The sequence below is a fragment of the Rhineura floridana genome, chromosome 1 (genome assembly GCF_030035675.1).
Source record: "Rhineura floridana isolate rRhiFlo1 chromosome 1, rRhiFlo1.hap2, whole genome shotgun sequence".
Classification (NCBI taxonomy): domain Eukaryota; kingdom Metazoa; phylum Chordata; class Lepidosauria; order Squamata; family Rhineuridae; genus Rhineura; species Rhineura floridana.
The window spans coordinates 53,806,387-53,831,671 of NC_084480.1; the positions used below are offsets into that span (position 1 = coordinate 53,806,387).

The following is a 25,285-nucleotide window of genomic DNA, read 5'->3' on the forward strand; positions in this document are numbered from 1 at the left end:
GAGTGTGTGAGTGAGTGAGTGTGTGTGTGTGTGTGTGTGTGTGTGTGTGTGTGTGTGAGAGAGAGAGAGAGAGAGAGAGAGAGAGAGAGAGAGAGAGAGATTTTCATGTCAATTGCTTATGGGTTCCGCTAAAGGTTCTCCCTGATCAACGTGCAAATCTTGTCATTTTTAAAAAAAAATGTTTCAGTTGGATAGGTGGCACGCACGCGCACACACACACACAAGGTTATTGTTTTAAAAATACTCTTCTTTTCACCTTTTTAAATTTCAAATTTAGGCTGCAATCCCAAACACCTTTACTAAGTAAGCATAGGTTGGCTATGTGTGCTGAAGACAGAGAACTGTCTGAAGGGGGGCAGCAGGAACAGCCCTTCCAATAGGCAGAGTGAGATGGCCACCTTGGTGGTGGAGGAAGTGGCAGCAAAGTGTTGGAGGGCAAAGCTGTCTGTGCCACATGGCTACAACCACAACTATATACCACAGGAACTAAAATCACATGAGCATTAAAAGCCTGATAAGACAAAAAAGTATTCAGCTAGTGCTGAAAGGATAAGAACATGGGTACCAGGTGAGCTTAACTAGGCAGGGCATGTTACCAGTAGGATGACTTGCAGTTTCAATCCCCAAGGAATGCAGGGGAAGCAAGGGTTAAAAAAAACCAGAGCCTTCAGTAGAGGCTCAGGTGAAATAAATCACACAGCTGCAGGAGATTGTCTGTAACAAACAAGGGCCTATAAATGTGGGAAACAGGCAGCAGTATGTGTGGGGGTGAAGGAGTCTATGTTGATGTGGTACTGTTATGGTCGTTTGAGTATCAGCTTATGCCTAGGACTTATTTGTGTGCAACAAATAAAGTTCTTCCTATATCCAGTTCCTGGAAGGCATCTATCATTTCTTTCCTACCTGGTTCTGACGGTTCTCCGCTAACAGGGCATTCCATAGGGCATTCCATCAAAAAGGCTCCCTGTCTTTCATAGCCAGCCTCCAACCCTCAGATTGAGGTGACACTTGGAGAAAGGTCTCTGCAGATGACCTCAGTGTACAGCTAGATACATACGGGAGGAAGTGTTTCATCAGACACTGAGGCCCCAAGCTGTGTGGAGCTTTACAGGTCAGAACCAGCACTTTGAGATGGGCCTGCAAAGCCAGTGAAGGCAAGAAAGAACCAATGTATTCTGTACATAACACCTGGTATTAGTTAAAATTCTTGTAGCCATATTTTGTACCAACTGGAGCTTCTGGGCAGTCTTCAAAAGCAACCCCATGCATAATGCATTACAGACCTTCCCACAGAGGCCAACTAAGCTTGGTCCATAGGTGCATTTAGGATATTGGCAATTTCCCCACTTCTCCACAATGAAGCCTGCAAGGGGGAAGATCGCTGGGGGCAGAAGTTGCTCTCTTCATTCTCACTCTGTGAGGTTTTGGGCATAAATCACTAGGAGTCTCATGAGTCTTGGAATTTAGCCCCCAGCTTGTGGTGCACGCACGCACGCACGCACGCACGCACACACACACACACACACACACACACACACACAGGGAGGGAGGGAGGGAGGGAGGGAATATCTGGAATATACCACCAATTGTGAGAGTGGAAAGGTGCCCAAGATATCCATCTTGGGTCAGATGTGGGAATGCAATCCAGTTCCAAGACTGGAGCCACTCAAACATGGGCTTGCTTTGTAGAGCTGTGAATATACAACTAATAGAGTGTTGGCAGCATATATACACAAATTACTTCACTCTCACACACACTCACACCACAAAAGTGGGTTACAACCCACTAGGTGGAGGCAGCCCTGTAGCTGGGGGTGGATGAGGACACTGCCCCACTAGAGCTGTGCTTCACCCCTCTAGGATTTTTTTTGGGGGGGGGATTGTCTTTTTAATTTGTGACATTAGGCAATGACAACCTCATTAAAGAATGATAGCTTGTTTTAAGAAGAGGAGGAATTTAAGAATAGAACCCACTGAAAAATTTAGTGAATAGGGCAGGACTAGGGTTGCCAGGTTCAATCCCTGAGACATCCTGTATCTTTAGGAGAAGAGAAAGTCAGCCAAGTGCATGTGTTCTTGCAACCCTGTAATGGGAAAAACCACAAGGTGGAATTCTCCCTCCCCCCTGCACAACTTTTAAAGATACAAAAGAGCTCTTAGTTGCCAGGCCCACCCTCCCAGAGGTCTTCTGTATCTTTAAAAGTTGTGCAGGGGGGAGGGAGAATTCCACCTTGTGGTTTTTCCCATTACAGGGTTGCAAGAACACCTGCATTTGGCTGACTTTCTCTTCTCCTAAAGATACAGGATCAGTCTCAGGCCCTGAGCCTGGCAACCCTAGGCAGGACAGATGCACAACAAAAGCCTCATCTGGAAGAGTCCCCAAAAGTCTGCCCACTCAACACTTTCTGTGACTGAGGATGGATTTTTCATTTTCATTATTAATTACTTAGGGGATCCTGGGAAAAATTACTTAAGGGATCCTTGGGGTATAGTTACATGTCCCTTGAAAAGTTAAATATCAGAACCTTGTATTATGGGCAGGGCTGGCTCCTGGAATGCCGGGGCCCTTGGGCATCAGCCTGCCTTGGGCCCCTCCGCTCCCCTTCCGCGATCCGTGGCACGAGCTGCACCATGGATAGCAAGACTAGAGCTTCCGAGCCACTCGCCGCCACCACCGCCACCCGCCACCATCCCCCCGCCACCATCCCCCCGCCACCATCCCCCCGCCACCATCCCCCCACTTCACCTACCTTTCTCTGCTGTTCTTTGCGGCTGTGCACACTGCACGTGCAGGGTTGCCATCAATCAAGATGGCAGCCGAGGTTTCCATATGGGACTGAAGTCTCTGCCACCATCTTGGTTCATGGCATGCAGTGCATGCATTGCTGCCGTCAACCCTGCGTGCACAGTGTGCGCAGCCACAAAGAACAGCAGAGAAAGGTAGGTGAAGCGGGGGGGGAGGGTGGCTCGGAAGCTCTTGTCTTGCTATCCGCGGTGCGGCTCATGCCACGGATCGTGGAAGGGAAGCAGAGGGCCTCTCAGGGGCCCCCCAGGGACTCCTGTAGCTGCAGGGCACTCAGGCCAGTGCCCAACCTGGCCGCCCTTTGGAACCAGCCCTGATTATGGGCTAGAGATAGCCACCCCTTGGACTTTCCTTTGCTCTGCTTTTCAGTTTCAGTTGTGTTCTCTATCCAAGCAGTAATAAAGAAACATGTTTGTTTGCCTGCAGTAAGAAGTAAGAGTTTGTTGGCAGTTATTATACTGGGTAGACCAGGATTGGGTGCTTATTGCTAAAGAGTGAAATAATGAGATAACTTAAAGTGATCTGAAAGTTTACCTTTTACTTTTTAAAACCACTCATGCTCACAATCATAGTGCCAATTTTTCCTTCTTTCTTGTGAATTCTTGATGGCAAAGGATGAAGACAGCCCTAGAGAAATAGAAATATTGCTGTGTACCCTAACAGTCAGCTGGTTGGTTGGCCACTTAGGTTGTAATTCAGGCCTAATTTATGATTTTCCCAGTGTATGTAGCTCAACATGAGACCTTTTCAGGGTTTCTGGACAGAAAAAGCAACCAGAAAAAATAAATTCCACTTGCTTTCCACTATTACAGCGTTACCCAATCTTTTTCGACCCAATGCCCCTTTGCAAAATCTTTTTGTGCCCAACACCCCCCTCAGATTAAGTATATGCCAATGCTTCCTATTCTTCCCTTAAAATATGAGTAATGCATAAAAGGTATTTTCAATTATTATTACTTATTGTTTTTATCATGACTTTTTATTGCACTTAGATTACACATTGAATTCTTAGTATGATTTATTAATATACATACATAAGCAAAAACTAATTAAGTCCACACAGTATGAACCAATAGAATACACTGTGTTACTTAACAACAAACTCATTCAGTTTACTGGCATTGTTTCATTAAACAAGTTCATTTAAACATCACAGAAACAACAGGTAGCGAGTGTGTCCCATTCCTGAAGAAAACCAGCGAATAACTGACTATCTGTGTCACCCGTTTGCACATGGCACTCATCCGTTGGAAGAATGCGCCCTCCACCAATACACCCAGCTTATCAAACACTCTCTTGTGATTGGTTCCAACATCCCTCAAGACAGCATCAGAACATTACCTAGTGCCGGGGCGTGGCTAATATCCCCATTCCTTGATATGACACTGGCCGCTATTCAGAATTTCTTTACTAAAGAGCACACACTATTTATAGTGCTATTTCCATGAATTGAGCCTATTAAATACATTCTAACTGGGGACAAAACAGTTTAAAAATTAATGATTTGTGTATTAAATAAAATTAAAATGCTTCAACTGTCGCATCAGACCGCCAAATGTCAATGCCCCCTAATGAACCCAAATGCCCCCCTAGAGTTTATAGTCACACCAATGCCCCCCTGAAAGGCTGTAATGCCCCCCAGGGGGGCGCTACCACCCACATTTGGAATCGCTGCACTATTAGTTTTCAATTGTTTAGTGAGTCCTTTATATAGCAGCCAGTTAAAAAGTTTTCCTTTGATTGTCCAACAGGAATGGAAATCTAAATGTCAGGAACAAGACTAGAAGGAGAGGCTCTCAAGAAGGAGTTAACAAACACACATTGAAGTATTTTCTCTCTCTCTGCCCTTCCCTAAATGTGTAGTATGGACAATTTGCTTTTTGGGTTGAATCTAAAACTGAGATACCTAATGCAGTATCAAAGCCAAGTCTAGGAGCTCACTGTCATTACCAAAGTAATTAAGTTCATGAAGAATCAGAACACAGGACAGACAACAGGTGAAAGAGTACTATAGTTATAGACCTAGTCAAGCTTTGGGTCTGGTACTCCTGGGGATCTCTTTAAAAAAGGCGAGACAATTCAACAGATTCAACTTCATTAATGTAAGTTAACACACTCTCTGGATGGAGGAGGGGTGACGGGGAGGGCCACTGCCTTTCCCGTGGCCTGGCCCTCACAGCCTCTCCACCAATGAGGGGGGGAGGGATTGGCTAGTGCTATGTGCATCTCCCCCTAAAATGTCCCACCTAGAAATGTGCCTGGCCCACCTAACAAGGAAGGTTGGCTACAAGGCTGGGTGGAGATACCAGTGCTTGAACCTTTTGCTATGTGAGTAGCAGCAAACAACAGAGTAGAAAGTGGGTAAGTGGTGGATTTGTGAATGAAAGGAAGGAGGAGTTCTTTACCAGCACAGATTAAAATCCAAGCCAAAGAATAGATTGATGTTTGCAATGCTTGCATTGTTTCTAAGGTGACCATTATGCACCACTGATGTTTGTATTCCAAGCCAATGAATTAACTATGGATCAGATAGTTCCTGCAGATTTGATCAAAGTTGTAATAAGGATCCCCCCCCCCCAACTCTAGAGCGTCTTCTAAAGTTGCCTCCCAGCGGTAGGGCATCAGCTCCCTTTTCAAATGAATACTTGTGCTTAGAATCACAATGAAGATATATCTATTGTACTGCAAATACAGGATGTTTTAAAGCAGTGGTTTTCATTGTTCCCCAAGGTCTATCAACACTGCAATCAACCATCCACTTGGGGAAGAAGAGAAAATTAACAGCAATGCCTTGAAAAGTCTGTAAACTAGAATTAATAATAGAAACAATACTGTTAAAAGCAAGAATATGTTTCTATTGAAATGAGGTTGGGTTTACTCGGAGTTGGAATGGCTGTATTTTCATTCCAACTTGCATAGTCAGATTTAGATGACAAACAGAGATGGCAGAGTTCGCTGTCCTCTTGTTTGTGGCAGATTGGCTTGGAAATGAACTGAGTGATTTCCAAAAAATAGTGGAAATAAGTCAATTTATTTTCTGAGTCAAATCTGGCATTTGGGGATGCCACTCCTCCCCCCCAGCCTCCCTAATACCCCGAACACCCTCTCCACCAGACCCCCCACCCCCCACTACCTCCACCATCTTCCATCTTGTGTGGGAACAGCGATGGTGGTGCACAGGGAAAGGGAAAGAGTGTTATCTGGTGTTCCAGCACACATTGTAGCATGCCAGAACAAGAGGCCTTCTGGCCCATGAAATATGTGGTTCTCCCACAATCTACTCCAGGGATGAGGTACTTGTGTTGCTGGACTACAACTCCCATCCCCCTTACTATTTTTATTTATTTTTAAAAAATATTTATAAACCACGCGTTCATACACAAGCTGGTATACAAACTAAATACACAGTATTACAATTAAAAAAACATCAAGCACATCAGTAAAAGCTGGTTGGCAAAGAATCTCATATTTGAAAGGCTTGTCTGAGTAGTATGATGTTTAGAAGATATCTAAAAACAAGCAGGGGTGACTCCAGCGGAACCTCTACTGGCAAGGAGTTCGACAGGGCAGGGCCTGCCACACTCAAGGCTTGGCCCCTGGTAAAGGCCAGTCAAATCTCAGGGGCATGTGGGACCATAAACAGTGCCTCATCAGAAGACCTTAGCGACTGAGGCAGAGCATAATGAATCAGGTGGTCTTTAAGGTACTTTGAGACCAGGTAATTTGGAGCTTTGTGAATTAACACAAGAACCTTGAACCATTGGCCATACTGGCTGGGGCTGATGGGAGCTGGAATCCAATAGCATCCAGAGGGCCACTGGTTCCCCATCCCCAGTCTACGCTCATTGCCAGACAGTGGAGAGGGTAGAGGGAAGGGACTGACCTCCCTCTTTCCCTCTCTCCATGTGACAGGAAGAGTGGTTTGGGGACTGGAAGTGCTAGCAGGGAGGGAGGAAAACTGGGAATTCCCTTTGGTTTAGAGTTTAATTCAAGCTAGATAATAATTCCAGGCCATATAATGCTTGCCTCCGTTACAAGCTTTCCCCCAAAAGGTTGTATATGGATATAGCAAGGTTCTCTGGCATCTCTAACTGCAAGTAATCCTAAGTGTATACATGATACTACCACTATTTATACTGGGGTTTTAAACTGCAGGCCCATTGCTAGAATGCGAAGCTTCAATCCGTGTTCAAATCCCTGCTCAGGTTGATACCTAGTTTGCAGGATGGTGAGAGTAAACGTTGCTATGAGCATCTTGGAAAAAAGCCAGGACACACATGGAATTAATTCATGATAAGGAGTCATTCCAGGGTCCATACTGGGGTTATGTTGGTAAAGTTGGCTGTAGTGTCTGAAACACTATAGCATATTAGCTTTCTCAGAAGATATAGAAAGATGACAACTGTACTTGAGTGTTGCTCTGCAAAACAACAGGGGACAGACTGTTTGAAGGTCAACTGTACTACACAGCTTGTTCCAACTGAGAACTATTTGAGGAGAATGGCTAACTGGCTGTGATATGACAGCACTTGACAGTTACGCATCAGGTTAACTGGGAAACTGAACAGTCTTCAGGCATGTTTACAAATAGTCACCATTTCCCCCTAATATTTTATTGGTTATATCAAATAGAAATAACATGGACTATAGCAGAACTATTACATAATCTGGTATTCACTCAAAAAAGTGAATGTAAATATTCAAACAGAAGTCTGCAATAAACTTGCCTTTCTTGCTGTCAATTTTTCCATCTCCACTTTATCCTAGCCTCTCTGAAATTTTTCGTAGAGGTGATTATTTATTTATTATTTAATTTATTTATTAAATTTATTAGTGGCCCATCTGGCTGGTTATCCAGCTACTCTGGGCGACGTACAACATAAAAACATACAAATTACATTAGAGCATTAAAATCTCAAACAACAATAATAAAACCTAACCCACCCCAAAAGCCTGCCTGAAGAGCCAGGTCTTCAAGGCCTGATGGAAGCTCATCGTAGAGGGGGCATGGCGGAGATCATTTGGGAGGGAATTCCACAGAGTGGGGGCCACGATTGAATAAGCCCTCTCTCTAGTTCTCACCAGTCTAGCTGTTTTAACTGGTGGGATGGAAAGAAGGTCTTTTGAGGCTGATCTTGTTGAGCGGCATCACTGATGATGCTGGAGGCGCTCTTTCAGATAGACTGGGCCGAAACCGTGCAGGGTTTTAAAGGTCAAAACCAACACCTTGAATTGGGCCCGGAAAACAACCGGTAACCAGTGCAACTCCTTCAGCACTGGAGTAATGTGATCTCACTGGAGGCTGCCTTTAATCAGGCGAGCTGTCACATTCTGTACCAGTTGCAGCTTCCGGACCGTTTTCAAGGGTAACCCTGTGCATTACAGTAGTCTAGGCAAGAGGAGACCAGGGCATGTACCACCAATGGGAGCAGATGGTTGGGAAGGTAGGGGCACAGCCTTCGTATCAGATGGAGTTGATACAGTGCCGCCCGGCTCACAGCCAAGACCTGAGCCTCCATGGACAGCTGGGAGTCAAGAATGACCCTCAGGCTGCAGACCTGGTCTTTCAGGGACAATTGTACCCCATTGAGCACCAGGTCAACATCCCCTAGCCTTCTCTTGTCTCCCACAAACAGTACCTCGGTTTTGTCAGGGTTCAGCTTCAGCTTATTCCTTCCCATCCAGCCACTCACCGACTCCAGGCACTTGGACAGGGTTTCTACAGCCAACCTCGGTGAAGATTTAAATGAGAGACAGAGCTGTGTGTCATCCACATACTGGTGACATTGCAGCCCAAATCTCCTGATGATAGCCCCCAGCAGCTTTATATAGATGTTAAACAGCATTTTGGAGAGGATGGAGCCCTGTGGCATCCCACAGATGAGAGGCCAAGAATCTGAAACCTCATCCCCCAACGCCACTCTCTGGTACCTACCAGAGAGGAAGGAATGGAACCACTGCAATACAGTGCCCCCTATACCTAACCTCTCCAGGCGGTCCAGAAGGATACCGTGGTCAACGGTATCAAAAGCTGCTGAGAGATCCAGGAGGACAAGGAAGGTATATTCGCCCCTATCCAGCGCCCTCCTCATATCGTTCACTGAGGTGACCAAGGCAGGTTCAGGCCTGAAGCCTGAATGAAATGGATCCAGATAATCCGCTTCCTCCAAATGAGCTTGCAACTGCTTCGCCATCACCCGCTCCACCACCTTGCCCAGAAATGGTAGATTAGAGACTGGGCGAAAGTTGTTCAAATCTTGGGGATCCAAGGAGGGCTTCTTTAGAATTGGTTTTATTATTGCCTCCTTGAGGGCTGATGGCATTACTCCCTCTTCCAGGGACGTATTGACCACCAGAATATTTCTGTGCTTCAGTGATTGTTCAGTGTTGGATACTACGCAAGTCCCCCCTGCAGCTCTTCCCCCGCCATGCCCCTGGAACGTCCCCTTTTTGGGGCTACTGCCACCTTCCACAAGCTCTATGTCTACCTGACTGGCTGTCCCCGGTGGACCCCTGATGGTGGCAGTAGGCTCCCGGTGCCACCGTGGCTCAGCTGAGATGGGAGTTTTCTGCTGGTGGAGCCCGGTGGCGCTGGGAGCCTGCCAGCTCAGCTGGGAGTTTGCCACATCCAACTCCCCATAGCCCAATATAAACTCAAGTTGGATTGCTTTTCTAGTCTGTATCGAATGCTATTGAAACAATATAGCGGTTATGAAGTTTATATAACATGTAAATATCTAATTGGATATAATTCCAACGGTGTGTTGGGATTTCTGTTATATTTGTAGCTCCTATATCCCACAGGTTTCAGAGCTTGGTACATTTCCTGCTATACTGTTTGAAGTATGAAGAGGCTATGTGGGAACTACATAATATGACTTGAAGGCCGAGTATTGTATAGATTATATGAAATAAGAACATGACTTTGCTTGTGCCTTATAATAGAGGATTGAGACTAAAGGGCAAGGAGCTAGTGAGCACTGTCATGCCATGCTGTAAAGGTGTATTTACATTCATTGTCATATATATTTTACTTTTTCTTTAAATCAGGGGTGAGGACCCTTTTTCAGCCTGAGGGCCAATGCCCTCATGGGCAATCTTCTGGGGGCCACATGCCAGTGTTGAGTGGCGCCATATGCAGCAGTGGGTGGGACAGAGATAAAAGAAGGTGGAGCAAAGAATCTGACTTTTGTATGACAGTCTACATTCCAGCCCCACAAATTTAAAGAGGTTTTTACACACACCCCTTTCTCTCTCCTCCATCCAGGCAAACAAATGGCAGTTCAAAGGCAACATTCCAGCCAGGCAAAATCACTGGAGGATGGTGCAGAGCAGGACTAGTGAGGGGTGTGGCCTGCAGAGATGGAGTGTGGCTTAGGCAGATTCCTCAGGGCTGGAAAGAAAGGGCACCCCTCTGCTCTAAATGATACAAACAACATGATTAATCCTTTGAAACTGAATTCAGAAATCCAAATAGATGAATTCAGGGATTTCAGCAGTTATCTGAAATCTATTATATGCCACATACTAATATTCCTGATTAAATCAGTCAGACTATAATCCTATACTCACTTAGGAGAAAGACTCATTGAACAAAGTGTCATGTAATTTCTCACTTAATTACACTTGTCACCAGTGTGTGGTTTTGTGGTGAGAGGATTGTTTTTATCAGGTCTATTGACAAGTTTGAAAAATTATAATTTTGTACACCTTTATACATGCATTGCTGTGATACAGGAATTGCCAATGTGGTACTTGCAAGCACATATATGCTCACAATGGCCTTCTCTGGTGCCCACAGGATCACCCTCTCCCCGAAAAAAGATTAGGCTTGAAATAGGCCTTTTATTGCAGCTGTGGTATGTTTGTGACTGAGGAGGTGTGGTGCCCACAACAGTATCTCCATTTTGTAAATGTCCCCATGGGTCCAGAAAGGTTGGTGATCCCTGCAAATTTTATCAACCATTTTACCATGTATAAAAGTGAATTTTAAAATGCAAAAAAAAAAAAGTTTTCTTTTAAGCAGATTATACTCCATTTAAAAGCTTTACATTGAGCACTTTACATTTTCACAACTAATTTATCAGTAAATGCTGGTGTATAATGATGACATGGTTTCTTTCTATTCACCTTGACTTTTAGCCATGGAACTTTCGGCATGATAATCCCATAAAGCAGACATTAACCTGCAGGCAACTAGCGCTGCGATTACCAGGGATGTAGCAGCTGTCTATAAAAAATGCTTTCCAAATATCAATTGCTTCATTACCTTACCTTATCCTTTTTTTGCTTTTCATCCTGATATATGGTCCAGTGCTCTCCATCATTGCTGTAGGCAAGTTTATAAGAGCCCACAAATTGTACATGACCAAAATCTTTAGCTCCTTGAGTAATAATCCCCGTCACCTTTGTAGGAACAAGAAGATCAATCTACAAAAGAAAAGCAAAAACAAAATGACAAAGTTAAAACATTTTGAGTTCTCAAATTCTGTGTGTGTGTGTGTGTGTGTGTTTTAAAGGTTTAGAGTTGCCTTGTTGATCAGGTCACAGAAGATTTGATAAAAAAGAGCAAAATAATACTGAAAGTAATATGAGAAAGTTATTGGTCCCTTTGATATAGTGGATGAATGCAGTTTTTATTTGTATTATTGTCAATCAAGTTGGTTTCCTCACATGTTCTGATATCTAGTCATTTTATAGGGCATACTGAAAAAAATAGCTTGGATTGAATTTACCAAAAACAAAAACAATCCCCACCCCAAACATTTTTTCTTTATCCTAAATGAGGACCTCTATGAACTCCAGATTACTTTACTGACTTGACATAATGTTATTTTCAGCCATGCTTTCTGATGCATAAAATGTTTTACAATATTTATGTATTTCATTCTGACAAGATGAATTACTATTTCCATTTGATTGCATGGATTTGTTGCAGGGATATAGTAAAAGCAAAGCCACACACAGTTCCCACTGTTGGCTACAAATGTTCGTAAAGCAAATGTCCCTTGTGTGCTCACAGCTGGCACAAGAAATCCGACATCCTGGCAATCTTGTGAATAGCTAGCAGTTACTAAAGGCACATTCCTGTAAACAATATTCCCATATAACTGCAAGCAGGAGGGTAGTCATCTGGGGGTGGAGGAGGTGTGTGTCACAGACCCCTTATTTTTTGGGAGCAGGGTCCCTATGTACAAGCACATCCATATGAAAGGGGAGTGTGTTACCCACTGAGAACAGTCTTCTCACTTGGCTAACAACATGCTTCCTTGTCCTTCCCTGCTGATTGAAGACAATCAGAGCAAAAGGAAGTGAATAAGTCACGAGAAAACTCATCAGTAGCTAACACACACCTCCCCTTTCATATTGGCTCCTGGGGTAAACAAGAAGTAAGCTTCAAGGCAAAGTAGCTTGGTCTCCCAAATCCTAGTCCCACACTAGCCTTTATTTCAGAATTCTTAAAATCAAAACATTTCTGGCAACTTTTAGCCCCCAGAGAAAGAGATTGAGAACGGGGTGGGGAGAGTCTATACACACAGCAGATTTATTCTGGTTCTATAGTTCTGTAATGGCAGAAGCGCCAGTGAATCCTGGGGGCATGGCTGTGAAGCAACATGGTGTAACTGTTACAAAGGGACTGTGCACTTCTGAATTTGGCACTACGCTACCGACAGGAATGCACTTCAATGATACTTGCATGGCCATAATGACTGGTGAATTCACTGAACCCTTGCCTAGCCAGTTTTGCCTTCAATTTGGGAACTGCCTTGAGCCTTATTCCAGTGTTCACTATGGAAAGTCAAGGTTCCAAAGTGTGTGGGAGCTTCCACGAGTACAGAAGGCTTCCTTGCAGCAGTCACCTTGAATAAGCTGAGAATGATGGAGATGGGAAGGCAGAACTAGTGTGTTCATGCATGCTCCCTCCCCCTCACATATTCATTTAACTCCCCAAATGATGCCTGCTTTGGTTTATTATCAATGCTCTGCAGTATGAGAATTGTCCCACACTGGAGTTGAAGAACATTTATTTGTTTATTGCAAGAATCTGACTGGTTCCCCATTGGAAAGGGTGTGAGACAGGGGTGTATTTTATCACCCTATTTGTTTAATCTATATACAGAACATATCATACGGAAAGTAGGATTATACCAAGATGAAGGAGGTGTGAAAATTGGAGGGAGAAATATCAATAATTTAAGATATGCAGACGATACCATACTACTAGCAGAAACCAGTAATGATTTGAAACGAATGCTGATGAAAGTTAAAGAGGAAAGCACAAAAGCAGGACTACAGCTGAACATCAAGAAGACTAAAGTAATGACAACAGAAGATGTATATAACTTCAGAGTTGATAATGAGGACATTGAACTTGTCAAGGCTTACCAATACCTTGGCGCAGTCCTTAATCAAGATGGAGACAATAGTCAAGAAATCAGAAGAAGTCTAGGACTGGCGAGAGCAGCTATGAAAGAACTAGAAAAGATCCTCAAATGCAAATATATATCACTGAACACCAAAGTCAGGATCATTCAGATCATGGTATTCCTGATCTCTGTGTATGGATGTGAAAGTTGGACAGTGAAAAAGTGGATAAAAGAAAAATTTACTCATTTGAAATGTGGTATTGGAGGAGAGCTTTGCAGATACCATGGACCACGAAGAAGACAAATAAATGGGTGTTAGAACAAATTAAACCAGAACTATCACTAGAAGCTAAAACGATGAAACTGAGGTTATCATACTTTGGACACATCATGAGAACACATGATTCACTAGAAAAGACAATAATGCTGGGAAAAACAGAAGGGAGTAGAAAAAGAGGAAGGACAAACAAGAGATGGATTGATTCCATAAAGGAAGCCACAGACCTGAACTTATATGATCTGAACAGGGTGGTTTACAACAGATGCTACTGGAGGTTGCTGATTCATAGAGTCACCGTAAGTGGTAATCGACTTGAAGGCATATAACACATACACACAAAATAACGATAAAGTAATCATAGCATTATCTCTGGATGCTTGATTCCTTGCTAAATAATACTAATAAAAATGGATTTCCTATTTAAGCTACTTTGCAATTATTTTTACTTTTAGATTTTTTTATGTTTGTTTTAGAATTGAATCTGGACAATTCATTAAGATTTTCTGGTTTTGTTGTTGTTGCCATAGCCCAGAGCAAACAACACATCCTTGATGGATTGACATCACAACTGTTTCTAGATGGCAGCTTCCTTTCACATTGGTATCAATATGAAAATAATGATGTTAGTTTTTTAGGATGAATTTGAAAAATTGGACTGCAGGCCTAACCATGTCTACGCAGAGGTACATTTCAGTTAATTCAATGGGGCTTGCTCCCAGGTAAATGGGGTTATGATTGCAGACCAATTGAGTTGTAAGAAAACACATTATATAGGAAGCTGTCTTATATTGACCACACCGTTGGTGTATCTGGTCCAATATTGTCTACTTTGACGGGCAGCAGCTCTCCAGGTCTATCTGATCCTGTTATCTTTTAAACTGGCAGTGTCAGAGACTGACCCTGGGACATTCTGCATAGATAGCATATTCAACTTTTATTTTATTTTCAATACTTTGTCAACCTTTATGTAATGCATGGGACAAGCTCACAAAGCCATTGGACTCATTTTTTTAAAGGATAACAACTTGCTATTAGTATATTGGTTGTACACCGCCCAGAGAGCTTTGCTATGGGCGGTATAAAAATTGAATTAAATAAATAAATAAATATATATTTGTTAACTTTGGATCTGAGTTTATTTTGCTTCTACATTTTAAATCCTTTGAATATTAAGAAAATGCCCCCTTGATCTGAATTCAAACGAGAAGCACTCAATGTCGTGGCAATATTTTTTTAAAAAAATATCCTGCTTTTCATCATCTAGGTCTCAAAGCTTACTCCCAGGTAACTATGCATAAGATTGCAGTCATGTCACATGACTGATGAAAGATGTGAACTGAGGGGGTTCCCAGCCAAAATTCAACATGCTAGCCACTATACCATACTTTACTAGCTCACTATTCTCTGACTGTGAGTTGATACCCATCATAAATTGGATACTGTCCTTATGGTACTGCTGCTTATTGATGAATGTTTATTATTTTTATATATAGATCAACACAGCTACCATTGGGGTATGGCTATGGGGGCTATCATGATTTGTTTCTGCATTTCAAAATTTATCAGTATACCACTGAACACTGGTACAAACATTGTCCAAATCACACAGGAAAAGGCAAAACATTAATCTCTACCTGTGTTTTATATCAACAAGGAATCTAAGGCTGCATTCAGAAATGGGACTTATTGCATTAGTTTTATATATTATAATGCTATCACTTCTATCTTGATTTCTAAAATTCCTTTCACACTGTAGTATCAGGAATCATGGCTTGTCAACCAATGTACCGCCATGTTGCATTAAATGTCCTTCACACTGATGCAATGAACGACTTATTTCCATCACTCACCCATTATACACATGCATATGTAGTTCCCCCAAGTCTCCATGCGACCCCTCTTCCTTTCACTTCTGACATTTTTGTGGGGTGGGTGGGAACTGCTACCTACACCTATGCTGGAATACCGGCACAATTTTCCTGAGGTTAGAAAAAAAGGTGGGTGAGAGAAGGAGTTTACACAGGGGGAGGGTGGAAAGCAGTTGCAGCCTCAGAAATGACTACTTTGACTTCAAATCACCCAGCGTAGGAAGGAATTGGACGTTGTGCTTGTTTCTTGGGGTTTTCCCCCCTCTCAGAGGTGATGGATCAATTCATGTGTCAGAAGACGAGGAGGGTCACATCAGTTGCAAAGCTCATTCAAAGAGATGAAGAACGGTGCCCTTTTTCTCCCTTTTAAAAAAAGAGGCTTTAGAAGTTTGTGAGATCTTTCCACCTTCTCCCTCCTCCGATTCGCTTCCCCCCCATGTGTCTGAAAGTATTCCTGATGCAAAGCATTATAATTTGCAAATGCAGAGGAAAATGGTTGCCTCGGTTTGTTATATGGACGACAGATTATTCAAAGCAATGTCTTCCCTTCTCTGTCAAACTCTGCCCAGACAAAATTGGTCTTTCTTTCTCTCTCTCTCTATTTAGCTAACCAACTTAGGCTGCAATCCAATACACACTTACCTGGGAGTAAGTTCCATTGAACCCAAAGGAGCTTACTTCTGAGCAGGGATGGGGGTTGTCTCTTTGGTTCTAGTCTGTGTTTTGGTTCTTGCAACTGCCTTGTGGTGCCAATCCGCAACATATTTTCCCATAATTATTTTTTTTGCTATTTCCGATCTGCTTGTAATGGCTAACAAAATTGCTAATGCTGTTGGTGATCTTTCTACCGATGGTCTCTTGGAATTTCTATTTAAATTAGGCAGATCATTGCCTGCCAATTCTGCCTATTGCCTCAGGCTACTGCAGTGTTGACCAAAGACCGTCAAACCCCCACTCTCATTAAGCATCCACAGACAGAATCACAGCTAGAGAGAAAGAGAGAGAGGCTCATTCCCTCTTTCATTGTTAAAACATCCATGTGTGTGGATTAGGGCTGCCTGTATCTTTAGGAGAAGAGAAAGTCAGCCAAGTGCAGGTGTTCTTGCAACACTGCAATGGGAAAAACCACAAAGTGGAATTCTCCCTTCCTCCTGCACAACTTTTAAAGATACAGAAGACCTCTTAGTTGCCAGGCCCAGCCTCCCAGAGGTCTTCTGTATCTTTAAAAGTTGTGCAGGGGGAAGGGAGAATTCCACTTTGTGGTTTTTCCCATTGCAGTCATGGGACAGGTCTGTGACTTTCTTCTATTTCAGAACGGTAGGGTTATGGCCCTTGTCTGTTCCTTTGTTCTCTAGTGCCCAGATTTTAATGTTTTCTTTTGGGGCATGGTAAGGTAGAGTATTGACACTGTTTTATTGAGGTGTTGTCATGGACTCAGGTGGAGTGGTTCAGCTGTGCTGTGCAACCGCACATTGGGAGATTGGGGAGCGGAGTCAAAGATGGCCATAAGCCGGTCTGTCACCCCAGCATGCTCAACAGCTATCAGAATGCAGGAGGGGGTTTCCCCAGGATTTCTGGGCCGGCAAGGGCTATGTGCCAGAGTGGCCTATTCGGTGAGTCACCTGCTGGGATTGCCTAGTGAATGGCTGGAGACTGGGCCTCTCAGTCCAAGCACTTCGAGGTAAAGGCTGATGATTTCCCCACTTATTCCAGGGACTTTAGAGTCTGCCGTATGTTAGCTGGGTGGGCTAGAGAACACTCTGCCACTCTCAATCCACGTTGCCCTTTCTCACGGGACATTTTATTGAGTATGGTGGGCCAGTGAAAAACAGTATGCTCCTCAAGCTATGAAGCCAGACTATTCCAGGCGGCAGCCCTTATGCTGGTTTTTGGAGCTTTTAGGATAGGTGAGGTGGTGGCCGGATCCAAGGGAGATTTGTCTGGATGGGCCCTCCAGCAATCAGATGTCTCCAGGGAAGGGAGTTGTACCTGTATAACATTGATGGACCGGCAATGTTGCTGGACAGGGATGGAGCAGCTGCGCACCCTATCCTGGGCTTACAGTTAGGCCTCAGTCAATGGGCTGCAGTGTGGTGGCTTGGCTGGCAAGGAATACTTTGGGACGGGCTCCTACCCACTTTGTTCCAGCTTGGTTCAGTGCGGGCATCTCCACATGTGGTGGTCATTCCCCGAGTTGGGAATGACCTCAGTATTTGAGGCAAGGCCCTCAGGTGGCGGGCATGTGCAGACATGCAGTTCGGGACACAACGATGGCCTCGGTTACCTAAGGGCATGGTCCTCAGTTTGGCAGGCATGTGCGGACATGCAGTTGGCGAGGCAACGGAAGGGCATGGGCCTCAGTTTGGCAGGCATGTGCGGACATGCAGTTCAGGAGGCAACGGAAGGGCATGGGCCTCAGCTTGGCAGGCATGTGCGGACATGCAGTTGGCAATGTAACGGAAGGGTATAGCCCTCAGTTTGGCAGGCATGTGCAGACATGCAGTTTGCGAGGCAACAGAAGGGCATGGCCCTCAGTTTGGCAGGCATGTGCGGACATGCAGTTCAGGAGGCAACGATGGCCTTGGTTTCTAAAGGGCATGGCCCTCAGTTGCAACGAAAGGGCATGGCCCTCAGTTTGGCAGGCATGTGTGGACATACAGTTGGCGAGGCAACGGAAGGCCATGGCCTCAGTTTGGCAGGCATGTGCAGACATGCTGTTCAGGAGGCAACGATGGTCTTGATTACTTAAGGGCATGGCCCTCAGTTGCAACAAAAGGGCATGGCCCTCAGTTTGGCAGGCATGTGTGGCATGCAGTTAATAAGGCAACATCTGCCTTGGGTACGTCTGCTTTGGTCAGACATACTCCCACGTGTTGGCACACAGCTGGGGCTTCGCCAGTGGGCCACAGTACAGTGGTTGGGCCGCCGAGGGATGCGCTGGGACGGGCTCCTTCCTACGCTTTCCCAGTCAGCAGTGGTTCGTCATGTGCCACAGTTTTTGGTTATTCACCTGGGCGGTAATGACCTGGGTATGCTGAAAGACAGGGCACTTATCGAGCAGGCGTGTGCTGACTTCCGGGCCATCAAAGGATGCTGGCCGGGAGTGCACTTGGTGTGGTCTGATGTTTTACCCCGTAGGCATTGGAATTGCGAGGGGGACCCTAGGGGCATAAATAGGACCTGCAAGAAAGTCAATAGGCAACTCAGGCTGGCTCTTTTGGGCTCTGGTGGGTCGGTTATTCACCATCCAGAGATAAGACGCAGTAGGATAGAGCTATATAGGTCAGATGGAGTCCATATGACAGATATGGGTAATGACATCCTTCTAGGGGACCTGCAGAGGGGTCTGCGTGAGTTGTTGTTTGGAGGTGGGGCAAGTGGGGACTAAACAGAGGTTTGTCCCCTCTTTGGTGGCAAGGAAGTGCGGGAAAGTGTAAAGGTGAAGGGCAGCTAGGTGACACCTTTAGGCATCTTTGGAGGTGATTGGCGGTTCCGGAGGCCTGCAGCTCCGGGTTATACGGCCCAAGGGCAGGATACGGGTCGCCTTTGGGGCCAACATGTCTCATCCACTCGGAGTTTCAGGGCACCGGGGGCAGGCGGTGACACAGGTTGGCCTTCCTACACACCCTATGGGTGTGGTCAGGGCAAGGGGTTGGCAGATTGGCAACCCCTTGCCTGGCAGGGGTTGAATCGCCCCAATAGCTGCAAGCAGGCTTTGCCTGACTCACCAGGAGAATCCCGCACTTATGTTCCCCTCTGTAGGTTCGTTATGCAATGTGAATTTGGTTAATAAAGTGGCCCGTTATTTAACCCAAATATATATTGTGTCTGCGTCTTATTTCACCCCTGGGCCGCAACTGACAAGCCTGTGTGTTTGCTTTGCTTTGCTTTCTCCCAGGGCTGGGGAGTGAAGGAGAAGAAGGGGAGTGGGTTTAAAGCCCCTGTTTAAGCTGCCCCCACCATCTATGAACCTATAGGGTGTAGGAACCTATCCCTATTCTTTCCATGTTATTCCTGCCTCTGGTACTGAAGTTTCTGTTAAAGATGTAATGTCCAGGAACACATCTACTTTGACTGAGGTATTACCATATTAGAAAGCCAGGGTCAGCCCTACCATTAAGCAGAGTGAGGTGGCAGATGCAGGGGTGGGGCAGAGGGCAGCAATGGCAAGGTATTGGAGGAGAGAGCTGTGTCTGCCACATGGCCTGCCCTGCACCCCGTAAGCTAGTCTGCTGGTCTCAGGTGTGGTTGCTGTCCCATTACTGGTGTTGGTGTAAGACTCACGTGCCAATCAATTCTGTACACAGAATTGACAGTGGGGAGGTGCCACCTTGTTCTTTCACCACAGGCAGCACAATGTCTTGGAGTATCACTCCCTGCAGATCTGGGAACTCTCAAATATGCTGTTGTTGACTTAGCCCTGTCATCATATATACATACAGCACCAGCTTTCAAAACTAGATTGTTCTAGAAAGAGCTCATTACAGCATTTAAACCATTGAGATTGCTTTGAAGATAAATAAAAAGTTTAAATAAGCCTGCATGCAACATAAGGACCCATTCAAAAGGCAATATAAACCTAAACTCAAGGACTGAAAAGACATTTATGTTGATGATTGGCTCAGCGTTACCCATAATGTAACTTACACTACATTAATTTAAAGCACCCGTAGTTAGAACCTCACTTTACAAATAATTTGCTGGACACATTTCCAAACCTCTGAACAGTTTAATAATGCAGTTGAAGTGCAGTGATCCTTGAGGTCTATAGCGGAAGACTCTTGGCATATTGAAATGAAAACTTAGTGAGTTTAGTTATGTCCTTTCCTTAGTATAATGTTATGCAATCTATTTTATGAGTTGCAGATACATCAACATGTGCTATGAAAGAAAAATTAAAGTGAGGAATGCAAGGTAAAATGTTGGCTCCCTTGCAAGTTGACAGTTACACTCCTACAAACATCACCAACTCAGACAATATTTCCATAAATTATGTTCATGTTATGCACTTTAAATGTATTTACAGTAGCTGATGCCTCAGTTACATATTATGAATTCATTGTGGTGCCATTGGATCAGAATAAAAATATCTCCTGCAGATCCTTCCTAAAACAGGTGAGTTGTCTCATGTCACATCAGCCCAAGGGGAAGCTCCAGGAGGTATTGCAACACACTTTTACCCAACAAGCTGTCTGTCTAACAGGTGCTTCTTTTTTTGAGGTTGTGTAATACAATTCTCTAGTCCTCTTTATGAGCCATTTTGGAATTGCCACCTCACGGCTTAATCTTGATCCTTTTGAAAAAAGTGCAACTGACAGAATCTTTAACTGGAGGAAAAGAATACACTAGGATAATAACTTGTGTACTGTGCTTGGGATACTTCACTTTTTAAAAAATCAATATATTTTTAACCCTTAATAATAGCAATTCTTAGCATTTGTCTAGTTCTCTTAGCTATTACTCTAAGATGAGTTCTGAAATGCTGTCTTGTCTTGTTTCCCCCCCAAATTTTGTCACTCTAGACTAGTACAGACCTTCTCCCCTCATGAAAACACACATTTTAAATGCCTGCTATGTCTATTTGTCACATACTGCTTGTTCTGCTTACCAACCTCCTCTCCCTGTCTCAGTTCCCCTTCCCCAGAGTTTCTAACTCCAGGACCACAATATCTCCCACCTACTTGCCTAGTTTATCCTCAAGACCACAATATCTTCCCTTCCCCCTGTCCTCCAGTAACACAAAAAGAGAAGGGTGGATCCAGTTTTAAAATAAAAGGGGTATATTGGTAAGCAGTACAGAACACCCGTTGCCTGTGGCTTACCTCCCTATAGCGTCTCCCTTCAGGCATTTCCCTATCAGCTGAAGATCCAAAATCAGACATCACCCTGGCTATCAGAAATTGGTTGGGGCAAGTGACTGCAGGAAGGTAAACCAGAGGCAAAGGAGGGGAGTTCCCCTTTGCCTCTCTTTTTGCTTTTAAGATCATATCCCTTGCATCCGTTTCGTGCCTGGGGAAATTCCATGTTCAAATACATGGAATTGCAGCTATTTATTGTTGTTGTTGTTGTTGTTATTTCAATGTTTTACCAGGGTGGATTACAACCATTCAAAATTCAATATTAAAAACAGTTAAAACAAATTACAGTGACAAGCAACACTAGCCATAACTAGTGATAGTTATCTACATTTCTAATGCTGCGGTCTTAACTATGCTTAGAATTGCTTTCCAGAATCATTTTAGCAAGATATACTGAGTCTGAATCCTAGCAAGATGGAGGCACTGTGGGTTAGTGGTTCCCTAGTTTGGATAATTGGTCAGTTGCCTGTTTTGGATGGTGTCATCCCCCTCTGTAGTCTGGGAATGCTCCTGGATCCATCTTTGTCACTTGAGGCCCAGGTGACCTCAGTGGCTAGGAGTGTGTTTTACCAGCTTGTAAGACAGCTGCAGTGGTTAGCTGGACCATTGTTGTCCATGCACTGGTAACCTCCAGGTTGGATTACTGTAATGCGCTCTATGTGTGGCTGCCCTCGAGGTTGGTCCCGAAGCTGCAGCTGGTGCAAAATGCAGCAGCGTGACTGCACATTGGGGCAGGGTATCACCAACAAGTCACCCTGCTGATGAAAGAATTCCACTGGCTGCCTATTAGCTACTGGGCTAAGTTCAAGGTTCTGGTGTGCAAAGGCCTATACAGCTTGGGACCAGGATACCTGAAAGATTATCTTACCCCTTATATACCCAGTCGATCACTGCACTCTGCAGGTGAGGGCCTCCTTGCAGATACCATCTTATCAGGAGGTCCATTCTGCACAACATAGGAAGCAGACCTTTAGTGTAGCGGCACCTACCCTGTGGAATTCCCTCTCCTTAAATATTAGACAGGCACCATGTCTGTTATCCTTTCGGCACCTATTGAATACCTTCCTCTTTCAACAAGTCTTTTAAGAAGAGACCTTATCCCAGTCTGCATCTGTGTTGGAATTACTTTTTAAGATGTTTTTGAAGCTTTTTAAAGAAGACATTTTTAAAGATGTTTTGTTTTAATATGTTTTTAAAGATGTTTTAATAAATTTTAATGTCTGTTTTTATGATGTTTTAGAGTGTTTTGGTGTTTTTGTTTGCAGCCCTGGGCTCCTACTGGGAGGAAGGGCGGGATATAAATTGAACAACAACAACAAGAACATTGTGGGGTGAATTTTCCTATACATGTTCACATACATTACAAAATGGTCATCTGCAACCATCCACATGCTGTAAAATGGTTATGTTACCAAGGACAAAAAAGCAAACATACAAAATGCTAGGAAACTGCAATGTGAGTTGGCCTTTACTTTGAAATATGTTGTACTGAACTCATTGGGTCTTATTTTCAGCCAAATGTGCTTTGGAATTGAATGCAAGGCTTCTGGCTGGTCTGTACTCTATAAATTCTGAATGAACCTTATGTTGCTGGCACATTGAAGATTGCTTTGCTAATTGCAGTGATAAATAGTGATTAGCAATGAATGACTCATAGTCATGGCATGCTATTTCTAGGCAAATATGGTTCACACATTGTAGATAGGCAACAGCGATGGTTTTTAACATGGAGATACAATTCCAATAATGGAGAAGAGACAATAACTTTCCTTTTTTCTGTGACTGTAGTTAATTCTTTGATTGTGCTATTATGTTGCTATAATATCTTTATATTGTTAAAGCTGTTAAGTCCAATTGGAAGGCTAACAGTGCCACAAAACCATTAGGTGAATGCAGAGAGAGAGTTAGAGGAAGACAAAGCATATGGTCACTTCAGGCCAGAATCATCATAAAAAGCATGACCAGTGACAGCCAATGTGGTGCCCTCCAGACATGCGGGCTACAACTTCCATCAGTCACAGCCAGTTTGGCTAATGGTAAGGGATGATGGGATTTATAGTCCAAAACATCTGGAGAGCATCATGTTGGCTACCCCTGTCCTAGACATACTTTGAATAATGGATATTCCAATCAACATATTGAATCACTAACAAGAACTACCTGTGGAAGTACAGGAAAATGGACATCACCCACTACAAATATGATGGTGCAAGCATATTTTGGCAAGGTCAGTGATCTGGGACATGAATTAAAATATTTGACTACTTTTGCTGGTTGGGAGACGTGAAATGGACAATAGTTACTTGGCAAGGCTAGTCTATAAATGCAAGACTATGCTCATTCTGAAACTAAAAAAAGAAAAAAGCTATTAGGCACACAAATATATATATCACAAATATAGTATTATGTCTGTGTTTATGTTCACAATAGCATCCAACTCTGTACTCTCAGTTCCATCTTTGCCGCCATCAAAATAGTTAGATATCCTGTGGTGGTGATTTTGTTCATCCACTTAACTGAAATGATCTCTCCTCGGGGACTGTCTGCTAGTTGGATATATCTTCATGACCAGAGCTTGGAAAAGTTACTTTTTTGAACTACAACTCCCATCAGCCCCAGCCAGCATGGTCACTAGATTGGGCTGATGGGAGTTGTAGTTCAAAAAAGTAACTTTTCCAAGCTCAGTTCATGACTAATTTATCAATACGTTCACACTGTATACTGGGGTGGGGCAGAAGGTAGATTGGGATCTTGCAGTAGATTGGCAAGGATTTCTGATTCCCAGTTGTTCAACAATTGCAACATGAAAATGACTTTTTCTGTGCTAAAATGAAGAAAGCTTAGGGTTTTTGTGTAAAAAGTCTGTGAGCTAAATTCATTCCTGGTACTGAAAACAAATTCCTAGGCTCAGGCTATGTTCAGGCACCTTGTTCTTTAATATTGACTAAGGTCTACGATTTAAGGCTTACTGATTGAGGGACATGATTCTTGTTTTCAGAGAGAGAGGACCAGGTTTGAATCCAGGATGAGCTCACATGAAATGGAGAAGATGGATGTATTTTTATAGGGAATGTAGCCATAGCTCAGTGGTAGAGCACATGCTTTGCACACAAATTGTTCCAAGTTCACTGCCTGCCATCCTCAGCAAAAATGATGAAGTAGTAGATGATGGGGGAAGGCTTCTGACTATGACCGAACACTGCTCTAGATGGACAAACAGTCCGACTGCATATAAGGCAACTTCTTATACATTAGCAAAGGCAGATGGATATCTGACATTCTGAACCTGATTCTTTGTTACGTGAGTTGTTTATTCAGGAGCAATAGATAATTAGGGACTATAGGAGAAGTATGGATGGTTATAGTGGAACCACTTTTCTCTGCAATTCTTGGCAGTATTCTAGCCAGAGGACAGACCACTAACCATCTGGTAGTGCTAGCTCAGAAAACTAATACCCTCAGTCATAATAGATAGTTATTTAGGATTTCTGGTCTAGATATAATCACTTTGTTACAAGCTTTGAGTGTGAAATCTATTTCAAAAGGGGAAGGGGTGGAGAGAATGATGGTGGGGGGAAATGATGAGCCAAAGGACAAAGAAGAGGAAAAGACCACAGATTGCCTGTCTTTAATCTGCTGGGATAAAGAGAGAAAGGGAGATCCCTGGCAGTTGCGTAAATCCGTAACAGGGGAAATTTTATTATTATTATTATTATTATTATTATTATTATTATTATTATTATTATTATTATTATTATTAATTGTTGTTGTTGTTGTTGTTATTATTATTATTATTAATCTTACCCTTCCAGAAGTAGCCCAGAGTAGCAAACAGGCGATAAAACACTAGAAGCATCTATAGTTCTTGGAAAAATCATAAAAAAACAAAACATTTTAAAAACATATTTTAAAACATTCCAAGACTGGAATGAGGTTTCTGCTTAAAAGGCTTGTTGAAAGGGGAATTATGCATTCCTAGGCTGTGGTAGGGCTGATCAAGAATGGAGAGTAACAGGGCTGACGTTGAGTCAGGTGCTGCATTTTGGGCTACTACCATGGATCAGAGCTGAGCACAGGTTCAGCTCTCATTATAAAGCATTGTCACCACC

General features: G+C 43.6%; 1 protein-coding gene across 1 annotated transcript in view; it reads right to left on the reverse strand.

Moving 5' to 3' along the window:
* The window catches only part of EDIL3 (EGF like repeats and discoidin domains 3), a 421,662-nt gene that overhangs the window by 14,236 nt on the left and 382,141 nt on the right, over positions 1 to 25,285 (reverse strand). Inside the window, exon 10 of the mRNA XM_061622006.1 lies at positions 11,078 to 11,233. Coding sequence (XP_061477990.1) covers positions 11,078 to 11,233 — 156 coding nt within the window. The remainder of the gene's footprint in view (positions 1 to 11,077; positions 11,234 to 25,285) is intronic.